The 16708-nt window shown below is 33.9% G+C and overlaps 1 protein-coding gene across 4 annotated transcripts in view; it reads right to left on the minus strand.

Annotated features, from left to right (window-relative positions):
- The window catches only part of USP34 (ubiquitin specific peptidase 34), a 127505-nt gene that overhangs the window by 47800 nt on the left and 62997 nt on the right, over nucleotides 1–16708 (minus strand). For 3 of the 4 annotated variants that reach the window (XM_032184083.1, XM_032184084.1, XM_032184080.1), the window contains exons 22-37: nucleotides 16258–16412; nucleotides 15295–15408; nucleotides 14317–14416; nucleotides 14013–14172; nucleotides 13412–13538; nucleotides 13168–13315; nucleotides 9927–10027; nucleotides 8275–8484; nucleotides 7505–7630; nucleotides 6562–6684; nucleotides 6340–6423; nucleotides 6034–6120; nucleotides 4848–5048; nucleotides 3440–3522; nucleotides 2040–2080; nucleotides 974–1098 (exon numbers count right to left, since the gene is read on the minus strand). In XM_032184083.1, coding sequence (XP_032039974.1) covers nucleotides 974–1098; nucleotides 2040–2080; nucleotides 3440–3522; nucleotides 4848–5048; nucleotides 6034–6120; nucleotides 6340–6423; nucleotides 6562–6684; nucleotides 7505–7630; nucleotides 8275–8484; nucleotides 9927–10027; nucleotides 13168–13315; nucleotides 13412–13538; nucleotides 14013–14172; nucleotides 14317–14416; nucleotides 15295–15408; nucleotides 16258–16412 — 1985 coding nt within the window. The remainder of the gene's footprint in view (nucleotides 1–973; nucleotides 1099–2039; nucleotides 2081–3439; nucleotides 3523–4847; nucleotides 5049–6033; nucleotides 6121–6339; nucleotides 6424–6561; nucleotides 6685–7504; nucleotides 7631–8274; nucleotides 8485–9926; nucleotides 10028–13167; nucleotides 13316–13411; nucleotides 13539–14012; nucleotides 14173–14316; nucleotides 14417–15294; nucleotides 15409–16257; nucleotides 16413–16708) is intronic. The other variant, XM_032184082.1, reaches the window with a different exon arrangement.

The following is a 16708-nucleotide window of genomic DNA, read 5'->3' on the forward strand; positions in this document are numbered from 1 at the left end:
ATTATTTAGAAGTTTATTTTTTTCTCTTTTGACTTTCCTTCCATATATACATAATTAAGTTCCTCTCATAACATCTACCAGCTTATCAAGGCAGAATATGTCTAAAAACACCTATGCTGAAGATACCCTTGTAACAAAAAAGCCTTGTCTCCCAAGTTACATATTTTCTATAGTAAAGAGTACAGCCAGCTCCCAAAATACCACATCTGGGCAAAGTATGAACATATATGTAATGCTGCAACCTATACTTACGCATATGAAACTATATGGTTAAATTAATTTCACTAGAAAAATTATCTTCTTTTATTCCTAAGGAAAAAAAAAATCTAGACTCTCTCTAATTTAACTTCAGAAGTTTGCCCTCATTTAGTTCCAGTGTTTTTAAATGGAGACAGTACATATGTTTTTTCTGTGGTTGAGTAATAATTAGCTGATAATAACTATCACCTCATTGTGTCCATATTGCACCTTTAAGCAATAGATAGTAAAAAAATAAATCTATTGTGCATATTATGCAATTTCCAAGTTTGTCTTATGTTAGACAAAAAATTACTTAAAACTAGACAAAGATTCATTGATGACAAATGTTTATTTAAACTCTTATTCACCCCATTTTGTGATAAAAAGTACGGCTGAAAAAATAACACAATGGCAGAAGTATATTTAGATTAATCCATGTTGGAGGGCATCATCCAGAAATTCCAACAAATTACAACAAAAGAATTACCTTCAAACAAAAGCTAAGAACAAAGATGGGAGTTTATAAACTGGTTTGCAATCAACCACAAATGTGCCACCTTACACAGTATTTATACTAAAAATGATTACTTAAACAGGACTGCAAGTAACTGAGTGAGAACCTGCTTAATTTTAGCAGGAAACAACATGATTTGAAATCAATGGAAGCTTGAAACCAAAGTTAATCTTGTTTCTTATTATGCACAAATTAGTAACAACCTCTTCTTTAACATACCTCTGGAATAAGAAGGGTAAGCTTCTTTAGCCAGTCTTGCAAATGATCACTGTCTGCCAGACTGGATTTCACCGAGGAACAGCAGTGAGCCCAACTCACCAAGAGCCACATTGAATAATGAGTAACTAATAGGAAATGAGATGAGAGTAAATCGTATAATTATTCTAACAGAATAAGGTTTCTAGGTTGAAGGGTTGCATAGTTCTAGCACAAACGACATTTACTTTAATTATCTTAATGTACAAGACTAAGTCCTTATTGGCACATAAGCCACTACTTCAGCTCAGAATTTCACCAATATGCTTACTAAGTACTGATCATTGTACTACTGATCACAGTTTAATTTGACTAAATACTCAAAATCTGGAGCACAACCCCTTCCTGTATCTCTCCTTCTTAGGTAGTGAGCTGGTACTTTGGAGATGGGTTGCATCAGCTCTTAACATGAACATTTCCCCAAACTAACTAGCACATCAGTTCTTTTCTTCTTAACAGCGAAGAGTAAGACTTTCGTATGTGACGCACAGCATACTGAGAATTCAGGTTCATAGCCATGAACATCTGTAGGCCAGAACAAAGTGGAAAAAAAAACAAAGGCAATGTACAAGCTTAGGAGACCTACCTATATTTATGCACACCTATGCTGTACTTTTGGCAGTTACTCTCATACAAACCTAACCTGACACAGGTCATTTAGACCTTTTGTAGGAATCCTCCCCAGGAAGGCTGGACTGGGGATCTCCAAGGAATTCTGGGCCCAGAATTATTTTTGTAAACATGAATAAAGGTGACTGTTGGTGACTATATTATGGTGCTACATGTATCTTCTGCTCTTCAGAAAAGAATACTGCTGGTTTTCCTACCAAAAACAGCTATTCTGGAGAGGAAGGCATAACTAGCATACAAAACTTCTATCATATAAATAATTACCAGAAAAGGAAAGCCATGCAAGTCTTTTAGGACCTCTCTGTGTTTTAGGTGCAATAAATCAAACACATAACCTGTTATCTTCAATATGTTTTCAATATTATTAGTTCATAGCATACAAGTAATTTGCAGCACTGACCTTCGTGTCTTGATCTGTGATCTGACTGAGCTTTCAACACCCTGAACAGGAAGAAGATAAAGCCATTTGAACTTTATCACAGATCATAACAGATTACCACTTAGAAATGTAAGCACATGCCAGTAAGAACAAAGTTATTCTTAAGTACCAATGAAGAAAACTAATACCGTAATCCTAAAAAGATTCATTTCTTGCAGTATTCAAATTTAGCAATATTTATAAAGCTATTAGGAACTTCAAATCACCCCCCTAAAGCTTTACAGACTACAAGATAAAAAGTAAAGAAAAAATAATCACAACCACTTTATATTATCCAAGAAAGAGATGATATAAAATGGAACCAAGAACAGATGCATACAGAAGAAAGCTAGCATTTGTTATGGGGAACCACACTTTAAACAAATCTTTGCGAACTCTGTACCTACTGTAAATGCTTGTACTTATTTACTTACATTTTTTGAAAATGGCAGAAGTTTATGAAATGGAAAATATATTGTATATAATTAAAATCATTCTTGGAGCTCAGCTAGAGGTTACATTTAGGCACAGTTGTAGACCTGACTAGAAATGCTCTAAATATCGTTATCAATCTTTTACAAATATGGTAGAACACATTATACCTTATTTGGAATCAAGTAATTCTACAACACTGAATGTGTCAAAAAATTGACCTCCCCAGAATCAGTCCAACTCTGTCACTATACAGTCTTACACAGAATTGCTTTTCTCAGGAAAAAAGGCAAAAAGGACAAAAATCACTAATAACCATTTTCTGGAAGTAAAATTTTGCCTGCAGTACATGCACACTAACTATAAAAAGAAGGGGAATTTCAATAGCAATAAAGTAATGTCATTAGGATGGGGAAAATAAGTCAAAGACAGCAGATAAATAAGCAGCTTAAAAATGAATTTATTTCAAATTTTCCTTTATATTCGCTTGAAATTGACAATGCTAATTGTTACAAAGAGACAAAGAATCAGTTTTGGTACCAGAATTTCTGACATTGTCCTGTACATATCTTGTTGCTCCACGTCATATACCTTGGAGAACAACTGGTTATATAAGGGATTGTATGGTGATTAATTACTTTACATGTAGGTTTTGTTGTTGTTGTTTCTGTTTTATTTATTTCTTACTATTACTATTTAGGGCAATTTGTTTAGTTCAGCGATTGCTTGATTGCTGATGACCACTGAGAGTTCTCTCCATGATTCATAAGTGTGGATTAACTACAAAAAGAGGTGACTAAGAAAAGCAAATCTAATGCCTATATACTTAAATTTCTGATACGGATGTTAATGGGAACTACAACTGAAAGAGCTATTCATTCTATTTAAAACAGCCAAGGAAAATGTGCACACTTTATAAGCTTTATAACAAAAATAAGAAGATATTGTACCTAGGTGCCAAGTTGTCATATGTATAAGCAACTGACATAAGTCGCTGAATCAAACTGGTTCCCTGGACAAGTACAAGAAACACCTTTAAAAATTGAAGTCAAAAGAAAAAAAGACCAGTTAATATAACAACAAGCTTTTTGATTGTTTTTTAAATTATACACACTGTGTGAATCTAAAAAAAAACCCACCTGTGTAGAGGGAGGAACAGCAAAAGAGAAATGATAACATCTCTACAGTTGAAACAGTCATATTCTGTTTTTTATTAAAGCAAATGTAAAATCCTGTGTTTCACTGAGTACATCTAGATGCTAAAATTTCATTCTATTCCTCTTAGGCAACATAACTGAATAGAAAAATCAATAATCTTCTCAACCTTGTTACTAAAAAAAACAGTGTATTTCTTACATTAACTTTGTTTCTAAAATCATAGGCTTGAGGGGACAATTTCGTGGGTGAAGTTGGATATGTACATTTCGCTTGTATCTTTGTGATCAACACATTTGACTGACTACACATTCACTTGAATTATTAATCTTAAAAAGAGCCTCTGACAGGCTATACAAAATTTTCAAATCTGAGAAGTCTGAATAGAAAGTCTTTAAAGACCTTACAAAGAAGTTTTTTAAAGTATTTAGATAGCAAATCCACTGCAATCAAAAATATTCATTGATGACAATTAAAAAAGCTAATACATTCAATAATTTCCCTGTATCATATCAGCTTTGGCAATTTAGGAATCTGTTTTGCCAGAAATACCTCATCCCTGTAGAACAGTTAGGGTCTTTCCTTGTGTAACAATGACAAATGGGAAGTTTGGCTCCAGCTTACAGTTCAAATCTGCCCTTTCCTGCAATCACAACTGGTCCTGTGCCCAAGAGCAATCAATTTACAGTGAATGCATCTCTAGCCATCTGATGACAAAATGCTATTGATTAAATATCAGGCTTGGTCTATATTTGGAAATTAGCAGGCAAGAATCTGGGAGGAAGGTTTATGCGTTTAGGTATGTTTATACACTTGCTCAGATATCCTTAGTATAGTAAACTACTTCACACTTAGTGTGCACTAAAGGACACAAAAATGTATCTGCCAAGGATGAGTACAGCAACTACGAAAGGTTACCATAAAAACAGCGTTAATAATATGGAAAACAAAATGTAAGAAATAGGAATAAAACAGTGGAATTCTGAAATTCACATTTCACATGCTCACGTTCATCAAAATACCTTTCAGTTCCAGCTTTTAAAATTGGCAGGTTTAAAAACAAGCTATATTCGAGAACAGTATGTAACATATAGATTAATACTAGTAAGTTTGCCACTATATTATTTTATTACCAAAATAAAAGCTTCACACAACAAAGGAGTCATTTAAATTCACAAAACAGACGCACTGTTTATCTCTTACCTCTGTTAAACGAGGTATATGAAGGCCCTTCACATGGTCACTCGCAGTCTTCCTTGATTTGCCTGGCCACGTTCTTTTTCTGTGACTCTCTGCTACACCAGACCAGGCAAACACATCGTGGTAAGCTAAATCCAGATCTGAAGGATCAACTGCAAACTGGCATATCAGCTTCAGCAAGCAAGCAAGGCAGTCCAGCTGCCACTGTGAATAAAAAGGAAATGAATTTTTCTTTTTGCAGGGATTTATTTTACAAATAATTCTATGTCTACTACAGAATTTGACAAGAAAAGCTTAAGTAAGCTACAAAGGATAAACAACTAGAACTCTAACTGGCAAAACCTCACAAGAATAGACACTAAAGAGGAAAGGTATTAAAAAAATTACTTTTTACAAGAAGGACATTTTTATTATCTAGTCCTATTAACAGGTGCATTTCAAGACATTCTGTTATTGTGTGCATGAAATACCACAGAGGAAATAGTATAGGAGGTTAATGTCTACAGTTAATAGCTTTCCCTGCATTGCATTCAATTATAGCACAATGTAGTAGGTATGGTATACAGAAATGCTTTCAAGTTGAATACATTTAACCACGAGGAGACAGCAGATAGTACTTCAGAAATAACATTTTCTATTGTAATATCACATGCAGAGACAAAACCCACTGATGGATTTAGTAACCCTTGAGATCAGTTTACATGGCTCTCAGCTGTGTAGCTATGGCCAAGTACAGCACATGGTCAGCTCCACCAGCAAAACTTGCAGTCTGAGAGTAAAATTAACAACAACAAAAAAAGAGCACCATTTCACAACAACACATGGAGGAGATAACTGTCTAGCACCTACATACGTAAATGATCTGCTTAAGTTCAGTGACCTGTACAAGGCACTTAGTTGTGGAATTTGTAATTATTTTCATGGTGATGTCCAAGTTTTCGGGACAGAACAATAAAAGTCATCATGCAATCTTTTGCATATAAACAGAATAAGAATGACAATTTGTTTCTAACACTAAATATATTTTAGAACAAATACCTAAAAATCTGTTTAAAACCTTTTAATAAAAGGTATGCCTGCTGTCTTTTCAGCATTTGAGAAACTGTTGCCAATTTCATACATATATATACATATGTCTTATAAAGGACAGCTATGTTATTCTGGAGTAAAAGGGTGAATAATCACCTACCACAGTCCATGATTCCTGTTCTTTAGGCTCTAAGATTCCAGAATTAAAAATTTCGAGTAATTGTTGGAGCCCTCCAGCAGCAACAAACTGTAAGTATATTATGGAACCAATGTAAGAACAAGCAAATGCAGAAATATCACCAACTTCAGTTAGACCTACAGGTCTGGTAACACAGAAAAACTTTAAAATATTCTATTTAAATTTGAGAACAGAAACCCTTAGATAATGTTTCAAATGGGTTTTCATTTTACATCTTTTTTTGAAAAACTACAATATGTATCACAAAATACTGTAGGAAAATCAGACCTTGCAGCTCCATGTGTTTTTACTATTTTCTATTTGATCTTCACTTGAATCATCTGAGTCTGGGTAAAGATCACTGTAACTTCCCTAAAGACAAACAAGTATAAGTAACAAAAAAAAACAAACAAAAAAACACAGTTTAAGATTAAAAATACTGTAAACCAAATTATCATTATATACTTTGGTTCATAGAAAAAACATATTTTGTGCAAGAAATCCTATTACCGTAGATTCACGTCTTATTCTTCTGTTGGGCTTTCCCAGAGCTTCAATAATTTCCAGGGCGTACAAAAGTTTATGGGCACTTTTTATTCGCAGAAGATCCTTCCAGCTAAAGCCATCATTACCCTTAGCAAATAAAGAAGACAGAAAACAATTAACATAGCTTAATGCTGATCTTAAGAAAGGCAATGAAAGGGTTTTTAAAGTAAATGGACAAGTCCTTTAGTTTTTAACTGCATCTATTATTTGTTATTCATTTATAGAAATATATTTTAAATAGTCTGATTTCAATTTGAATGTGAATGCAGCAGTGAAATTTGATTAGACCACTGACATTACTAAAAACTATGGTATACACAATTTTAAAGTACAGGAAGCCAAATGTTGTTTGGATGAATTATAATTTCCAGCAAAATTTCAGTGCATCTATTAAGAAACATAATACCTAAGAACAATAATATGGTATTTCAAGAACTTTAAAACAGGCAAACTTTCCTTCTGTTGGGCAAGAAAACAAGTAAGTAAGTGGCCATGTTTTGAACTTGTAGAAAGACCACACAAAAAGGATTGCTATCATAACACCCATGATGTTAAAGTGAAACAGTACATTTTAAATATTTTATACACACCAGGCAGCAGATGAAGAACATACTGTTTTCAGTCAAACCAGAAGATTGTGATAACTAGCATTCACTATTCATTTAAGTTTCTTTTTTTTTTTTTTTTTTAAGAAATCATAAAAACAAACTTTGTGAACTAAAATGATATCTGTTTGATTTAATTTTGAAAGAATCATTAAGTTTGCTTATTAGGTTTATTTGTGTCTAAATGTATTAACATACTTTTAAACATTCTTCTTCTTTGACGAAAATTCAACTAAAACACTAAACACTAAAATATCCATGTATAATAAAGATAAAAATATAAAACAAGCAATCTGTTTTACCTGCTCATCTGAAATATTTTGGAATGCCTGTAACATATTAGGGCATGTTGGTAGAAGCATTAACAGTTCCCAAACACGTCTGGATAAGTTTTCTGCATGGAGATGGAGTTCTTCACATCTTGCACTCTGACAAATCATAAAATAACTATGCTTACTGTGAATTTCTTAGTGAAAATAACCTAGCTGAGATTTAAAGTCCAAAAATTTATTTATTCTTAATTGAGAAGTTATCTAATGTAAATCCATCAACAGACCACGAAGTCTCACTCAACCAGGAAGAAACTGAGTTGCATTATCTTTATATAGCCTATAACATGTTATGAAATTTTTTGAGTGTAAGTAAAACTTAAAAATAATTTACCAGTTAAAATATACTAATGATTGTTTGATTTCACACAAGCTAATGATGGCATAAGAGATATTTGAGTTTTGATAATTTGAGTTTTTGCAATAAAACTTTTACTAACCTTTCTTCAAGCCAATTCACATTATTAGTCACCATAATTAAATACTCAGTATTCTTTTGTGAAAATTATTTCTTTAGAGTTTCTACAATATTTAGGATACACTGAACGATATCATAACAACATTATGAAAATCTGAAAGATCATGGTAATGACTGACCATAACACACATGAAAATGAATACACATATAAATACAACACATATATCTGGCAACTGCATACACAAGACAAGAAATAAGCTAGATAGGAAAAATAAATTAAGTAAGACTTAAATGTAATTATTCTAATGAAGTTACTCTAAATTACCTCACTATCCTCCATAGCCACTTCTCCAGAAGGAGGTTTAAAAGAGGCAAGCATCTCTAACAAATCAAAAAGGGTGGTAAGATGAGGTTCTTGCAATAGTAAAAGCATTGGAATGTTGTCCTTTTGAGGAGGAGGTAGGCAAGATGCTGGAAGCTGAACGCCTTCACCTTTACGTTCTCTCCTTGGTGCTCCCAAGGATACAAACACCATCTAGAAACAGAAACAGTGAGGAAGAGAGAGGCAGCTTTAAAAATGCATATGCTAAAGTCACAATGTTTTCAGAAGCATCTAAATTAAGACCTTAATGGTAATGATCAAGATAAATCAATACCTGTGTTGTCAAATTTTTACTGGGCATCATTTTGAGCAACTGCCGTAACTAAAGCTTGGTTTTGCTTTCACTTAAGACATTTAGGATATAGTTGCATATGCTGCCTGCTTTGGCTATAGTAGATACTGCTGTTTCTTTTTCCCCCATCCATCCCTTATTTTGCTACTCAGGCTGGCAAGCCTGTAGTACCAGTCTGACTTCTCAGTAAACTAATAAAATAGCACAAAAGCTAATCCAGAAGAAAAATAAGATAAATTGTCTAAAAGGACCAGAAGTATGCTAGAGCGTATAACAGCACAAATATCAGCATAGTTGGAAAAGCTGAGATTTGTCATGCTGGCATAACTACATAGTAGAAAGCAACTCTCAGATGAAATGTTTATGCTGACTAGTTACCACCTCCATGCCCAGCCATGCAAATGGAATGTTACTGTGTCGTCAAGTTCTGCAAGGATAAGAATTCATCTGACTGTGACATAGTTCGATTCTGTAAAGTGACCTTTGTTAACACTGAAAAAGTATTTTAAAGTCTGTTTTCAGTTTTGTATCAACCCGATTTATTTAGCAAAGTGAAAAAACAAAGATGTAGTCCAACAGATCACCCAATTTGGAACATCAACAGTTAAAACAGATTAACTGCTACAAATGCTAACAGCCAACAATGGCACATGTAAGCGTATCAGTCAGCAATAATCCTTCTGCGGCATAAGTTTAGTTTTCCTTCACACAGAAAGAAGGTATGTGATGATCTGCTGGCATCTGTTACAGTCCCACCTCCCTAAAGCAGTCACAATGTCATTCATACATCAAACTAGGCTTGACAAATCAAACTAGGCTTTTCCAAACTGTAGTCTTCAGTAAACTTCAATAAAAATAAAGAATTACAAATAAGCATTATAACATGCTTCAGATTTAACCCATGGAAAAAGAGAGCTAGTCACTGCTACTGTGGAATGAACTCATCTTCAACAGTTCAGACAATAAGTGGATACTTAATGCTGTTTTCACTGGTCCTTCATTCTCCTTGATGAATGAAAAAAAAAAAAGAAATTTTCCTTTTACTCCTTGAGTCTTCAGACCAGTTACCATAACCAGAATCAGGCTTTTAAAATTATTAACCATTTTAAAGACTGACAACAGCAGAAAGCACAGGTAGTACTACTTTGAGCTTACAGGAGGCACATGTTGGATAGTAAGAAACAACCAGATGCAGAAAACTGTAGGATGCTCCCAAAGAAAAATGTGCCCTCTACCATCACCACACACAGCAGCAGCATAAAAAAGGTAACATATCAAGCAACTTTTGTTGGTGACTATATACCTGCATATCCTTGAAACCCAATTCGTGAAGGGTTTTTTCATCATAATCAGTTGTCAATTCATGCCCAGATGAAATCATTCTCACAGGTCCCATAAGGCCACCTACAATTTAAAAAAAAAAAGTTTCATTTTCTAATGAAAGTGTTGTTAAGACTCATTTTTAATAGTACATCCTTCAGCAGCAATTAAAACCAGACAAAAACTCCATGCAATTTCCTTACGAAAACTGCTTATTACATTAAACTAAATTTCCTTGCATGTATTTAAAAATAGCATTTTCAGTAAGAGTTCACCCAATCTCGCAGACAGAAGTGTCTACAATACAGATTAAAACATGACTTCCATGTTTTGTACTAAGTTATATTATGGCACACAGAAGAATGTGGGAAAATGATTGTGACCATCAACAAAATTGCTTTGTAACACACACCTGTGATAAAGACAGCAAAAGCAAAGGCAAAATAAATAATCTTACTCAAATGTAAGTTGGAACTGAAGATCTTGCATACTACAGAAAGTAGAAACTCAGAATACCCTTCAAAGAATTCTCAACACTGAACAAATCTGAACAATTAAAAGATCAAGAATTTAATTTGGTGCAGACAATCCAGCAAGAAACCTTATTACCACAGATACACATTCATTGTGCATTTTACAATGAATTTATAATCTCAGACTACTTGTATAGTTCTAATCACCAATTACAGTGCACAAAGATATTTGTTGTGGATTAAAATTTGCAGAGCTTTTCCTGCACTGCAAAGTCCTAGGCACTGATCCTGCACACCAGTGAAGAGCAGCCCTACCCTGCCACTACACTTCAGCACTGGATTTTCAAAGAGGGTCCTTCAGAAAAGCCTATGTTTTTGATCCTCCTTCAGAGATCCTAGGAAGTACTCAGAGTTGTGCTGCCTGAAAATGCTTCCAAACAGTATGTTATTTGCCTATAGAAACATAGTATTCAAAGACATGGGTTAAAACCAAAAAAAAACCATCAAACTTTATTCTCTCCCTGCCTCAAGAACAAGCAGAGTGTAGCACATACACAGTCAGCATTCTTCCTCTGGTAGCTGCTGAAAGCACATCACCTGCGATCTGCAGCCACAGACACTGCTGCTGTGTGCACACAATACATTCAGGTGATGCTTCCCAGAAACAGCAGATACACACACACGTGCTGACTTTTCCATACAACAGCACTGCAGTCAGATGTAAACACATCAGCTTTGACTGTCAGACAAATGGAAATCTCAGACAAAAACACGATCCTCAAATCCTGCACCCCAAAATATTTGAGACGTTCTTGTGAAAACTGGTATTTGGTAGTCTTTCAAAGTTACGTCAGTGAACAATAAAACCATCAATGTTTTAGATGGAGTTGGGCATAAAATTTTATCTCTCACTGTTCTCATTGTCCCCAGCAGGCTGCTTTGAAAACTTATCAGTGCAGTCAGGCAAAATAATTTCAAACAGCTAAAGGCGAGCAAACACATCATCCATAAAAATAATACAGAGATCTACCATCTTCTGCACTTCAGCAAACCAGTAACAGGTTTCAGAAGAAAGAATACAGGAAATAACCTGAGCGAGAAACAAAACCAATCTCACATTTCTCACAGCACTGTAAATTTCAAATAAACAAGAGATGTTGTAAGAGGTTTGGGGACCTCAAAAGAATTTTGTGGTAGATGAAAACACACCTGAGAAAACAAAAATTAATTAAGGACAGGAAGATTTAGCTCTATAAGAAAAAGGTGAGAGAAAAATTTGTACTCCTGAGCAAAAAGATTTTAATTCTTACTGAAATTTGATTAATTCTGTTTTGATTTCTACCTATGTTAATGGAATGACAGCCATTTTAAGTTCCTAACCAGGAACTTGTTTGTTTGTTTTTGTCACAGATTGGCCACTACTAGTATATTTAAATAGACACGGTTAAGATCACTGAGACAGAAGAGTGTACCATGTGCCTTACAGAAGATGTCTCTTGTGATGCAGAATGACTGAGGTTTCTAAGTCTAACAGTCAATTTTGTGTATTTTGTGTACCTGTAACTAGGCTGAATTGCAGCTCCTGTAGGGCTGCAATTCTGAATTTGCTGGATTTTGAAATAAAAAATTAAAAGAATCTGGTATCTGGCCATACCTGGTAGAAAACAAGACAAATTTATTTACTAAAACAGCTTCTGAGAAGTGGCTAGAAAGCAGACTTCATCAAGAAGGCAATTAAGATGTCTAGTGTTCAAAGTCTGGTATACTGACACCGTGTCTCATTAAAACATTTTTTTAAGTTGTAAAACTACAAAAAGAAAGTCAGATTAACATTTACACATTTCCTAATGGTCAGTGTTGCTGGAAAGAGATGTGTTAATGGACACAATTTGTTCAGATAATATACCCAGCACACTAACTCTTGCTCATAATGAGTTAGAAAGAAAACAAGAAAACATTGAGGGAAAAATAATTCAGAGAACAAGAACATTACAAACAGCAATAGCCACTGAGAACGCTACAATATATAGCAACAATATGATTCAGAAAATGTCCTTCTCCTAAAGGATAAACTAAAAAATAAAACTAAAAAAAAAAATCACTCAGAAACACATAAAGAAAGGGAACAACAACAGGAAGCTTATTCATCACGCTGTAAACAAGCAATGACCATCTCAGGAACAAGATGACTTTCAAAATTAAGAATATAAAAACAGGATGAATGATCAATTTAGCTACAGGATGATCATAAATTAAAAAGTAGTTGCAGGAGTAAGGAAAATACAACACCTGACTGGAATACATATGTGCAGGGTATAAATTAGGACTTTAAATTATTAATTCATATTATGAATCAATTGCATAGACAGAAAAGTGTACGTATAACAAAATATAGAATAAGGTTCTATGTAAAAGGATCTCTAAAATACAGAAAACTACATAATTAAAACAACAATGAAAATAAATCCAACGCAGGAGAAGTAAGTCTATTAGGAGTTGGATCTTGGCCAGATCTAAGGACATTTGGCAGGTCTACATTTTCTCTGCAATTTCAAATAAATTATAGCACTAAAGAAGAAATGCTATTAATTAAGTGAGGATGATGCTAACTGTAACTACAGGTAAAATAAAGCATATAATAATGTTTGATTACTGAGGATATCTGGGGAAGAAAAACTGATGATCTTCTAAGCTGTAAGTGGATGAACACTCATATGGGCAAAAAATACATGCATGAGTACTATAGCTTACCAGGGAAATCCCCTTTGCGGCTGCTTTGGCCAAACTCCTGAAGCTGTGCTTGTTGATTTATCTGCTCCTTCTGCAAATTTTCATACCAATGGGTGACTTCTGCTCGTAGATCTGCCACCTGATCACTGGGATACATTTCTATAGTCATCTGAAATTAAATATGTATTTTGGTTTTTGAAGCACATAATGAACTTACTAGGATTTAACAGCATAGGATGTAGTTGTAAAAGGGCTTTTTAACTACCTTGTCAGGAAGTCCTGCTGGCTGACATACAATTCTTAATGGTAGTGACTGTTTGTCACTCAGGGCTTTCAAGTGACTGCTGATACCAGTACCTTCAATCTGCCACTGTCTCAGATGATACGCAAACCTTAAGAAGCAGGTAAAAACATTCACAAAGTATTTTTGTCAAAATCTATTTAACACAAATTGTCAGTAAACAATTACAGGAAAAGCAAAACTTGGCCCCTTATTCTCTGTTTTTTTGTTTTTTTTTTTTTCAAAGTAAGAAGAGATTATTGGTATTCTCATTTTTTAAAATAAAAATAGACTTGAAAAAATGTGAAAAAAAATATTTCTTTTGTGACGGATGCAGAAATGTGAACCATAACCATACAACTTTATACTTCATACAACATTATACTTTATATGGCCAGCTTTTGTAACTGTTTAAACCTCATAGATTATCTTTCAAAAATATCCACTGCTGTCCTTACTTTACACAAAGAAAAGTGAAGAAACTATTATTTATATTAGTAATTTTGTAACTCATAATTCATTCATCATTACTATAAGAGAAATTGAAAGAAATTCTGCATCCACATATACCGAAGAAGCTATTTACCTTCTCCTAAAAGCTTCCAGGTGTGTCTTTAGCATTAAGAGTCCTCTTTCAATAATTGTCAGGCTTGAGTGAGAATCTTGCTCAAGATTACTAGAAGCTATCATCAGACTCTCCATACACTTGCTAATAAACTCCTGTTCTTTTTCAAGACCAGTTTTACCTGTAATATCAATGTTAAAGTAAATTATATAAGCGCAAAATTAAGACTACACATTTTAATATTAAGAATAAAAGGAGGATAATGTTAGATATTCTTTAGAACATATTACACAGAAAAAAAATAAAATAAAATGAAAATTCCTACCATTGATATAGTAAGAGTTGATATACTGGATAGCTGCTCGACTGACATCACCGGACTGTGCTCTTAAAGCAATACCCCAGAACTGGTCCATGCCACACAACTGTTATGACAAAAGGAAAACAAACAAACAGAACATTGCCTTACTATTTTACTGGGAGTAAAGCCTTTCTGACCTGAGAGCTTTTATTTTCCTCTTGATCCAAATCCTAAAAGTATCTCCTCTGCTCAGGTTCTCGTCAATGCAAACACCAATTATTGTAAAATCCTACCACTGACAGAAATATGTTCATACTTTGAAGTGTTAGGACAATTGGTTAAAATTCAAGAGTGAGATTTAATTTTTGACAAAGAGGAATGATTTTAAATGAAGCCTTAAAATGACAACTATTATCGGTATTCATTGTAAGAACAGAAACCTTTAATCAATCGTTGCCTCAAATCAATTCACAGGAAAATATCCTACTTATCACTTTATTTCTATGACAGTTTCCCAGTAAAAACAAACTACAGAAAAAAAATTCTAAAGCGCAACATATGTAAACTGAGGTACATTTTAAAACTAATTTGTAGTCAGAATGAAATACACCTAATTCTACATAAAGAATTTCATGTAGTCTGAATCTTATTATTTATGGAAGTAAATGTTATAAGCCTATTCTTTAAACATAACAGCTAACACAGTTCAGTTATGCAAAGAGTATGATAAACTACACAAAGAAGCACAGGCAACAGGTATCACTTTCTTCATGGTTTCCTCTGCCTCTAGAGACAAAAGACATCCAAAGTCATGAGGAAAGGTCGAGATTCGCAGGCCTCTTCCATTTTACTATCCCACATTTGAAACTTTCGAGATAGATAGCTCTCTTTTTGAGAGATTTTCAAATCAGTATGTTCTCAAGGTAAATACAGTTGCAGGTAAGTAATTTAATTTTCCCTTTCCCTTAAAAAGAAGAACTTGAGCACACAGTGTAGGCTTACCTCTGAGTTTGAGCCACCATCATATGCACTAGTTGCCAGCCGAGCCAAATTGCACAGATGTTGGAAGAGGTTGAGGCCAGTCATACTAATAGTTTCAGGTTTTAGCTGTGGCATCTAAATAAAATATATTTTAGTATCAAAAATAATAAAATTCAGTGGTGGAATAGGTAGAAATTACAAATTTCAGATAGAGAGAAATTACAAATAAAATTTGTTCTTGCAAAATATTACTGAATTGTATACACAATATAAATAATCTACTATAATCAGCTTCAACAATCCCCTTTCCTCTACCACTGATTTGGACTGTAATGATACAGAAGGAATAAAAATTAGTATTGTAACATTAGTTGCCTAACTTAAAACAGCAAGAGAATGTGCAGGCACATATGAAACTTCAGTTCAAAAGCTTCATACATTTACAAAAAGTAGACAAACGGTGTAATATTGAAAAAGAACTAGAATGCTTAATTTACTGAATAACATTATCTATACTATACTATAGTCTATTTAAATGAATGGGACCCCTTGTAAAAAGCTCTACTGTGGCACATTCATATTTTCAGTGGATACATGGATGAGATTTAAATGGTACTCCCAAAGTGAGGTCTTTTTTTTCTTTTTTCTCTCTTTTCATTTTGGCAGGTAATTGGGTATCACTTGGGAAAATATAGTTTTGGTTGGCTTTTTTAATTGAAATGAAGTGCTACATAGCTTCAGATACAACACACAGGCTATATGCACAGAAGCACTGGAGTAAACATTCTTGTGAAAAGAATTCATGCCAATCCCTTCCCTTAACCCCTCCACGAAGAAAAAATAAATCATTTACAGAGCAAGTGGGGTCCTCCCAGAGTACTGAAGAGATACATTTCATAGAAATAATTTTAAATATTTTAAACTATGCTGGTATGTAAAGAAACTCATTAGAATTACTAAGGTTGTGATTTACTATCTACATACCTTTTCCAAGAAAAGATGCTTGTAAGTCTCCATACCCATAGCATGCTGATCTTTACTTCGTACTTGATTCAAGAACCAGTGTAGTGCATCATCATAACATTCAGAATCTTCTACTAAGCAGTGCCACAATATGTCCACTTGTTCTAAACTCAACCCTAAAGTTAGGGAAGCATTTTTAGCTATTTCAGTATATCATCAAATACATGGCAATATTCTACAAAACCCAAGAATGCACACAGAAATTAGAAAAGGTTTTGTCAGGACAAGAAGTTTTCAGAAGCAGCAGAAGAAAAATGCATCATCTGCCAATGAGAAATCATAGACTTTTCCCTTTTCAGAGCTGACAATCAGTGAGTTTTTGGTTGGTAGCGATGTCCGTTAAAATTGTGTATTTTAAAAATGACATATTTAATTAAAATATCACTGATTATTAAGAAGTATGCAAGTTTTA

The sequence above is a fragment of the Aythya fuligula genome, chromosome 3 (genome assembly GCF_009819795.1).
Source record: "Aythya fuligula isolate bAytFul2 chromosome 3, bAytFul2.pri, whole genome shotgun sequence".
In the NCBI taxonomy this organism is placed as follows: Eukaryota; Metazoa; Chordata; class Aves; order Anseriformes; family Anatidae; genus Aythya; species Aythya fuligula.